At 42.8% G+C, this 9,755-nt stretch overlaps 1 protein-coding gene across 1 annotated transcript; it reads right to left on the bottom strand.

The window, feature by feature from the left end:
• Positions 1 to 748: 748 nt before the first annotated feature.
• On the bottom strand, positions 749 to 9,011 carry LOC119660440 (DNA polymerase alpha catalytic subunit). The gene is made up of 7 exons (XM_038068992.1): positions 8,705 to 9,011; positions 8,450 to 8,644; positions 7,346 to 8,379; positions 7,092 to 7,277; positions 1,770 to 4,111; positions 1,104 to 1,573; positions 749 to 1,047 (listed from the first exon to the last, which is right to left on the bottom strand). The coding sequence occupies exons 1-7, from the start codon at positions 8,718 to 8,720 to the stop codon at positions 875 to 877; spliced, it is 4,416 nt and encodes a 1,471-aa protein (XP_037924920.1). The 5' UTR covers positions 8,721 to 9,011; the 3' UTR covers positions 749 to 874.
• Positions 9,012 to 9,755: the final 744 nt, after the last annotated feature.

The following is a 9,755-nucleotide window of genomic DNA, read 5'->3' as shown; positions in this document are numbered from 1 at the left end:
GTTAAGTAGCAGAAGTGGTAAAAAAACGAGGAAAGTATCCTCGATTCAAATCTCAAGTAGGCCAGTGGAAAAGTTCTTCTTTCTTCTCATTTCAACAAAAACAGAAAATCAAAAATTCTGAGAAATAACCGAGATTCAACATCGATAAAAGAGAAAATTACTTGCGCGAACATTCGAAGACTGAAAATAAGGAGTGGCGGAATTTTACGACTGACATGAAACTTACAGTCTGAATTAGGAAGTTTCAGTTTGAATAAACGGTGACTGCAACAACGGCTTATAGGAAGACAACGGAATATCTCCAAAGAATGTCACCAGCCAGGTAAAGAGCTACATACATGAAGAAACTCGAAGTAAGTACTTGAAAAGGATTAAGTATCAACGGAAACAACAAATGGCGATCTGAAACTGAAGAAATGGTAGCAAATTAACGAAACAAATAGTGATGCTCCGTTGCTGTTTGGATTGGAAAGAAATTTCGCAATATAAGCTACGCCATCGCTAGTTAAATGGTTAAGCAATGAAGAGAATTCATCCAAAATTTCAGGAATCTCAAGGTGTCACCTTTTAATTAGGCAATACGACTGGACAAAAATTGGAATAGTTTGATTAAACCATCGTCCAGTCCTGACATTGCATTGCCCCTGCTGAAAAAGAATATATTATTATTAACCCATCAAAGCAGTACTCGGCCTCAGGATATTATAAATTGTTCAAACATTCGAAATACTGAAGACGTTACCATCAATTGACTTTAAATAAAAATGTATTTTCCTCGAAACTAAGCGTAAGAAATGCAATTCAGTCCAGACGAATCCCATCTCATAAAAGTTCATAAAAGTAAACTAATCTATTCAACCTCGTACGTTACAATCTAAACAAATTGACTTAAGACATTTGGTAATAATGGAACCGCTTTTGAGACATTCAAATTCGAGAACAATTTCGATAAACTGATTGTGCAGAAAGCGGAATTCTCCAAAAACTGATCGACCGTCTCCTTCAGGAAATTATAGGCTCCCTCGGCATCCGCGGAAAGATTCGCACCTAAAACGAAACAGTCGTTAAGAAGCTAAAAATGAGAGAAATATCCGTAAACTCACTTTTGTTTTCATGTTTTGATAGATCAAACACGTATTGGAAATAGTTTAGTTGCGTGAATAGATCCCTCTCTGTGTATTGCTTGATCAGATTCCCTTTCTTGCAAGCAAAGCATGTGGGCCGGTTGTTTTTCATGACATGCGAATATATCCTTGTGTTTGCATTGCACGATGGATCATCGCACACCATCCAGTTGTCGTAGAATCGCCTTATGTATCGACGTATACTTAATACGAGCTCATTTCTAATCGAAGGAGCATACTGGTATGGTGGAACAGTGCATTCCTTGTTTGTGCATGTTTCTAGCACGGCTACGTATTTTGAATTAACCGGTTTAAAGGCAGAGGCAAGGACGTTTTCTGTTTTGCAGGAAATACAAGTGAATTTGAACTTTTCGCAGTGTCGATATTTCTGAACGACAGGTTTGGCGATAGAAACACCATCCCCCTCTTCCATTCGCTCACGATGAACCCTACAGAAGGAGGAAATGTTAGAAATTCTACGAATGAATAATAATAATTGTTGGCGCAACTATCCATATGGGATCAGGGCCTTGAAGTGTGTTAGAGCACTTCATTCACTACGAATGAATGGTGATAACAAAAAATGAAAAACTAGGACATGAAGTTGAAATTCAATATAACCCATGAATACAATTTCCAACATACCTCTGAGCTGCCGCTTTATATTTGCTTGCATCCAGTCCAAGACATGCAGCTATTCGACTTGCATCGGTTCCCTCCAAAGGTTCGCATAACCGCGAAACAACCGGATGAATTTGTTGTGCCAAATAGTACACCGTATCCACCTTTAACTTCTCCTCTGTTTTCAGCTCATCCAAATGGTATGCCCGTTGCATTGGCGCGTTATTTGTACCATCATCGCAAATTATATAACTCACCACATCGCCCCTTTTGTAGCGCTTATTTCGTGTGCTATTCATTCGAAGTGCGACATGGACATGTGGGAAACTTTGAATGTTTGTGTAGTCTCTTGGATTTTTTGTCAGTTGTTTCGTGATGATAAGAAGCGGCAAAGGAACCGCATCGTTAACAATGTCTTCTTTGAACTTTTCCAAACGTGCATGGATATTTTCGATTTTCTCGTCGAGTTGATTATCAGAAAGAATTTCATCGAGAACAGTTTTTCCAGCCATAACTGCAATCTGAGACCAATCACGACGGACAATGTCCAGACCTTTGTGCTCTTGTTTCAATTCAATATCTCCTTTCTTGTTCTTCGCCATGGTAACCGCTGCGTATTTCTTCTTCTTCAATAGGAGCAGATATTTGAACACCCCGTCAATGTCCAATTCGATTTGCTTGTAGATCTTATTCACACTTTGCTTGATGCTGTGACCAATTTTGAATACTTGATCATAGTCCAATATATTTGTATTTATCATTAAACTGTCTGTGTCTCCGTAGATTACTTCATAGTTCAATTTCTGCACAAGACTTTTCGTGTTCATTAAAATCTCGCGACCTTTGAAAGTTACCAAAGCAGCGAGATGTTGTGCGAAGAAACGAGAGTTCGAGAAACCCAAGCAACCATACATAGAATTCGCAGTCAGTTTCAGAGCAAGCTGCCGAATATTGTATTGCATCTTCAAGTCCGGATCCAAATCAGGGTTCGCCATAAGTTTTTTGACTTCACGCCGACTCTCCACTAACCGACGAATCTGGCGCGGTAGCACTCCTTGTTCTGCACCAGAATCCGGAACCGTTGCTATGTCATCCTCCTTCTCAGGAGGTTCAACCGTGGTAAAACATATGTTGTACTCTTGAATGATACTCGGATATAGCGAATTGAAGTCCATGAGTAAGATCAGCTTATCATAGAACCCTTTAATCGGATCAAGTACGAGGCCACCTGAATAGGCGGCCTTCTTACGACTAGTGGCTGTTTGAGCCGAAGTATCTCCCTGATCCCAACGACCTTCGCGTTGCTTCTTATCGGGCACAATATACTGCTTTTCAGTGAAAGCATGCAGGAGCAGAAATTCATTACGTTCTGACCGCCCTCCTTGCAATGTTCGAGACATCAGGTTTCCACAAACATTAGTGATTTGCAGTGCCAAGGGAATCACATTCAATTCACACATTATTCTTAAAATGTAAGAGCAATCTTGCATGGTCAACGTAATCAATTTCATTACCCCTTCGCCGCTTTCGTACATTGAATATAAATCATTGTTCGACACGTCCACGCAGTCCTCTTCCCTTATCTTCAGGATATTCACACACAACGTTTCCAAGTCATAGCTTCTCGATTTAATTAGCTCTTCGGCCGATTGTTTCACGTCGCAAATCAACCGCCCAGCGAATAAATCTTTTAGTTTCTTGCCTACAATCTGCGACATTTTTAATCGTCCCAGCCGTGAACCTTCTGGAATTTTCGCAAAACCAATGCGGTCACAAATGATGTCCAATTGACAATCATGCGCATCGTGCGTAACTATAAGATCGGGATCGATATTCTGATATGTAGCTAGGAACCAACTGAGCAAGGCTCTTTCCGAGTCATGTTTTGTAGTTTTCGTCGACTTATATTGGTTTAGCTTCTGATTTATATCCAGCGGCCAGGCTTGCGTTTGAGGACGCGTAAAACCACAGAAATGCCGATTGAACGGTGGGTTCGGGGGCGGTTTATCAACAAAGAATTTATTGTTCACTAAACAGGAAATCATAACGATTTCGTTTTTCATTGTTTTCGGGTTGAGTGCCGAACGGATGTTGGTAGTTAAGACAACCATTGGAGGTGGAGGAGTTTTACGATCATCGACTACGTGGATTTTGTTGATATTAGAGCAAACTGCTTCAAATTTACACCAGCTTAGACGTTTCTGCTCGGCTACTACGAATTCTTGAATATTCAGCCAACATGGACCTTTGATTTTGCGCTCCAAGAGGAATGTTTCGAGAGCTGAAGTATTTGTTCCGAAAATGTAGGCTATCGAACTGTAGACTTTTTTGAAGTAAGGAGTTGGGAATTTTCCTTCGTAGCGAACCTGAGACAACAGAATAATTGGTTAGTTATGGAATCAGCATAGGCAATTATTCTACGTAAAAACCTCTAACGTTAAGATCAAATGCAAAGCCACTACAATTTTTGCAATATCGCTGTAATTGTGCCAGAAATAGACTCAAGATCGCAAATACCTAATGTTTCACCACTTGGATAGGTTTCTTGCAAAAATGTCGTTCCTTTTCTAAATACCCTTAGCCGAAAATTATCTTTCTTGTCCTCGATATATTACGCAATGGTCAATGGTGGTCAAAGGGTAATATAGATCCCAGGGCGAAACGTGAATTGGTACCCACGATGGAGCATAAAACCTGAGAAACGCCTACTGAACCAACACCAACAGCTCTACTACTTATCTCCACCTCCACGTGGTGAATGCTGGGAGTTCTTCCTTAACGAAAAGCTGCAAACAGACAAGCATAAAGACGAGTCTCCCGCGTCTAAAAACGGGACAACATGTACCAACTGGTCCTTCAGGTTGGGGGTTGGGTAGGGCTGACAACCCTACACGGAAAACTGATGTTACGAAGCCACAAAAGGAGCCTCTGGCAGGATGGATTTTAAAACGACCAACCCGGCAACGAAAACGGAATAACGACGTGCATTTTCTCATGGAACGTGCGCTCCCTGTACAGACTCCCTGTACAATATAAGGCTGATGTAACAGCGTTGCAAGAGATGCGCTGGACAGGGACCGGTTTCCTGGAGAAAAGCCACTACACCATATATTCTGGCGGCCAACCAGTAAACCATGTGCTCGGAGTAGGTTTCTCAGTCAGCCAAAAAATGAAACCTGCTGTTATTGGCTTTGAACACACAAGCGCACGGCTATGCACTCTGCGCTTGCGAGGCAAATTTAGAAATATAGCCCTCATTAACGTTCACGCCCCTACAGAGGAGACTGCAGAGTTGGAGAAGGATACCTTCTAGGAGGCAGTTGAGCGGACCCTCGAAGCCTGTCCTAAGTATGACATTAAAATCATACTTGGAGATTTCAACAGTCAAGTAGGGACGAAGCCCGTATTCAGGCGATATGTCGACTCCTAGAACTCCGTCGAGCGGAAAAGCGACTTGACAGACGGAAGAAGGAAGCCTTAGAGAACCTGGCGGAGCAATCGCACCAGGCGCGCAAGTTTTACCACAAGTCAGCAGGATGAAGCCTTATGCACCTCGATGCTCATACTGCCGAGACAAAGAGGGAAATCTGAACTGCTCAACAACCAAAATATCGGCGAGTTGGATGTCCCACCAACTGAAGGACGACGGACAAATGCTCCCACCACCAAGCACAGAAGAAATCCCGCCTAAAAACCATAAATCGCCATGAGCCCATCACGAAGTCTGGGGAAGCAGCGATACCAATCAGAAAGGTCAGTACCTTCTTGACTTTATTCTTAGCAATAAGTTAGAAATATATAACATAGGGAACACTCCAACATCTGTGAGTAGCACCAGATAAGAGGTACTAGACATAGCTCTAGGAAATACTCTAATGAACGGGCTGGTCAGGAACTGGAGGGTGTCGGATGAGCCCTGTACGTCTGAACACAGAATAATCAGATTCGACATTGAGGGAAACTCCGAAATAAAAAGAATAATAAGGAACCCCAGGAGAACGGATTGGGATTCCTATGCAAAGCCTCAGACCAACAACATGGCTCACCCTCAAGGGGGCAGTGATATCGGAGCGAACTGGAATTATTAACAGTAGTGGAAAACACAGCCGTCGTTGACGCATATGAGGCCAACTGTCCGACTAAGAGTCAAGTCATCAAGAGATGTACCCTGGTGGAATAGGAACCTAACCAAAATGAGAACAGGAGTACGAAAATTCTTCAACCGAGCGAAACAAACCGGGGACTGGCCGATTTACAAAAATGCACTGACTGCGTATAGCAACGCGTACAGGGAAGCAAAACGGAACAGCTTCAGAGAATTATGTGAAGAGATCGAACCAACCACAAAGCTGTAGCCAAAGCGGGGCAATACCTTTTGTCTGCCTGAAGAAGGAGAATGGAACATTTGCTGAGGTGGACAGACTATACCTGCTTCTCAGAACTCATTCCCCGGGGCCCTACCCCCCGGCGACAAGTCTACCTGACACCCCAACAAGGATCCTTTTCACCCTAAATCTTTCAAACCGATTTGCCGTTCGTGCTCAAAACGTTGTAAAACGTAATCCCCTACATCAGTGTCAGCACGTTTACCGGGCAGGACGGTCAACTCGGCGTCTTGCGGTAATGGAGATGAAGATGTTGCATTGGACTAGTGGCGTGACACGTTTTGACCACATCCGAAATGAGAACATCCGCGACCGTTATGGGCTTCCACCAATCGTGGAAAAATTGCGAGAGAGGCGTCTTCGATGGTATGATCACACAATTCGAGCTAACGAGAATTCACTTGCCAAGATTGGTCTGAACATCGAAGTCGATGGTAAACGACCAAAAGGCATGCCGAAACAACGGTGATTTGATACGCTGGATGGGGATTTAAAGGCCTCGAGATTGCATCCAGATCAGGCATTTGATAGAGCCAAACGACGAAAACGATCACGACGAGCCGACCCCGCTTGTGAACGGGACAAAGGCTGAAGAAAAAGAGGAATTACCCAATATGATACGTGTCCATCCTGTAATGAGGAAGCGGAATCCACGGAACATTTTCTATTTGAGTGTCTACGGACGCCTCAGACATGAGATTTTTGGTGCTGATGTGCTCCAACTGGAGTGGGTAGCATCACATCCACTAACGGAAATCCTGCGATACATAAACGAATCCGGGATATTCCGTTAGACGGGGGAATCGAGTACAATGGACTACTAAGGTCTGAGGGCTCAGAGGCTTTGCCTCTCCCCCAGCTCAAGCACACACAACCAATAGAGTATAATATTCTTAGTAATTATTGCAAAAATGTGTATCTAAAGTATAAAAAACGGTAGCTAAGAAAAAACAACACTTACCTCCATATATTCACAAGACTGCGGCACATCAACGCCAGGAACTTGAAACGCAAAGTGTTTCGTGACCCTCTTCGATCTAAAACTGCTTAATCCCAGCTCAGTCGATATGACTTCAGTGAATTCTTTGTAGACATCCATGAACGTGACTTTCTGTTTCGTAAGTTTATTAGTTTTCACATCCAAGATCTTAAAAAAAAACCAAAGCAGCAATATTGAGCGGAAAGTTCGTTCCAAGACTTCATATTTTCACTTACATATTCTCTCGGCAATAAATAGAGACATCGATCCACATTCTCCACATGCACACAAACTGATTTGTTCTCCTTCGCATTGCCCACCTTCCCGAACAAAAATACCTGACCAGGACGCTTGAATGGATCTTCCCATGCATCCCAGTACCACATTTTCAACCCGTCTCCGTTTGAAATGGTCTCCGTCTGTGTTTCAGCGTTCATTTCTTCCTCAAAGTTATCCATGTTGCAAATATTCTCCCAGTTATCGAGAAGATGTTTGAAATCAGCCTCGGTCGCAGCTGAAGTGGGCTTTGCAGTTGGTTTTTCTATTTTCTGGACTGTCTGAGCAGTAGTCTTTGCAGGTTTTTCAATTTCAACCTTTTCCTCGACAAACTGATTTTCATCATCGTCCAGAATACTGAAATCCATGTTGTCTACATAATCGTCCGCGTGGGATTGCCCGTTTGTGGTGACACTAGGTGGTGTGGACGTTTTCGATTCACCGTTTTCTTTCTTCGCTTCCTTAATTGGTGCTTTCGCAGCTTCTGACTCTTCGGGCTCAATATTTTTCGTCGTCTCTGTCGATTGGATCTTGTTTTCAGGCTTAAGGACACGATTGATAATCTCATCGTCTGTAGGATCAGATTTACTTTTCTTGGGTTCCTCTCGCTTCTTAAGACTATTCAGGAAGCTTTGCATGTAATCCTTGACGATCGCATCTTCACTTTTTTCTTTTACTTTTATTCTGGCTTCTGAATTGGTCGAAGCCGTTGATAAGTCTGTGCTCGTCTTGTTTTTCGCAGTGTCCAGATCTCCCAAAACATCGGCGAGGATGTCGTCCTCTTCCAGCTTCACAGGGGCTTCTTTCTTCCGTTTCACAGCTACATTGCTGAGAAGGCTCTTTATAGAACCTTTACCCTTCGCCGGCTTGTCCGCCTCACGTGGCCTTTTCTTGCCCTTTTTCACGCTTCCTCCTCTGTGGTTGTCTTCTTCCCCAGAGTAGTACTCATCGTCCTCAAAAATATCACGACCATCCTCAACATATCCTGTTCCATCTGGAAGGATCGTAAATTGTGTAAATTCAAGTATTTTACCAAACGGCCGAGTCGCCGGGCATTATCTTACCGTCTTCAATCCAATCGGCTCCGTACTTCTCCCTCGCCCTTTTCGTAAACTCCACCTCGTCAACGATATCGTAAACATTGTCCACTTCTTCGCTTACGCTACATTTATTTTTCTGCCCTTTCAGCTCCTTTAGTTTCTGCAGCGCAGCAAAGCGTCCGCCTTTATCAATTCGTTGCCGTTTTGAACGTTGCTCGTCTGGGTAAATACACGAATTTCCTGAGACTCTTCATTGCCACAATAATTTACAATACTCACAACTTGATTCTGACATAATTGGACTAATGTAGACGCATACGTGCAATTAAAAATTGAGATCTATTTCACCGAACCAAAACACTCCACTCAGTTGCAAAATACGCGGTAAAATTTGACATAACAACCAAACAAGTGGCGGGAAAACAACAAAAGTCACACAAGTGTTGGATTGTGGCAGCACTAGAATGGCCAGCATTGGAAGCAAACCGCTGTCAGATAGACAGAACTGGAAGGCATTGGATATGAATTTGCAATTGGAAACGTCAGCCGTCAATGTTGGAATATAGTTTAGTAGGTTGCGTTCGGAAAGTGGATTCGCCTATATTTTTAAAAAATGGATTTTACGTTAAAAAATAATAAATAAGACGAGATGAGATGAGATAAGAGATACGTTAAAAAAGATAAATAAGAAAAATAAATTGGTTGGGATGTGAAATGGAAATGCAAAGAAAGGCAGACCTTCAATGATCGGTTTAGGCACTTTACAAAGAGGGGATTTTTCAGAAAAATGTCCTTTTGTATGTAAAACTTAGTTGCAAAGTCTTCTCTTTTTTTGGAAGTAGCATAGCTGAATGAAACTACCAACTAAACACCTCCCAGTCATCAGAGAACTATCCTGGAGCCGCTTGACACATTATTCATTACTTCGTGCTAGCCCTCCCGCTATCCCGGCTTTGGGAGCCTTCAAATCAGGGAACTTCTTTCACCAACGATAGAAAAGGGGAAGAAGGGAGTTGTCAGTTCAGGAAATCCCTTACCGTCCGATCTCTCCGCCGGTCGAATTTAATCTTCTTCGCAATAAGAAGAGCCCGAACATAATGCGCAATACGATTCCAGCTGCGGCCCTATCCGCTGCTGCTTTGATTTGCTCGAAGAAGCTCATCTTCAAGTCGAGCATCATGAGATCTGAGGGTATCAGCGTCTGGAGGTAAGTGTATAGCCTTGTGATGAAGGCGACGTGAATTGGGGGAAAACCTGAAAAATCCCTTTTCGAGGGTTTAAACGTTAATTTCTCGCTTAGTACATAGAACTAGATGAAAAGGAACCTGAT

Source organism: Hermetia illucens, chromosome 6 (genome assembly GCF_905115235.1).
Source record: "Hermetia illucens chromosome 6, iHerIll2.2.curated.20191125, whole genome shotgun sequence".
Lineage (NCBI taxonomy): Eukaryota > Metazoa > Arthropoda > Insecta > Diptera > Stratiomyidae > Hermetia > Hermetia illucens.
The sequence above is the reverse complement of the archived record's forward strand: the minus strand, read 5'-3'. Positions and strand labels throughout refer to the sequence as shown.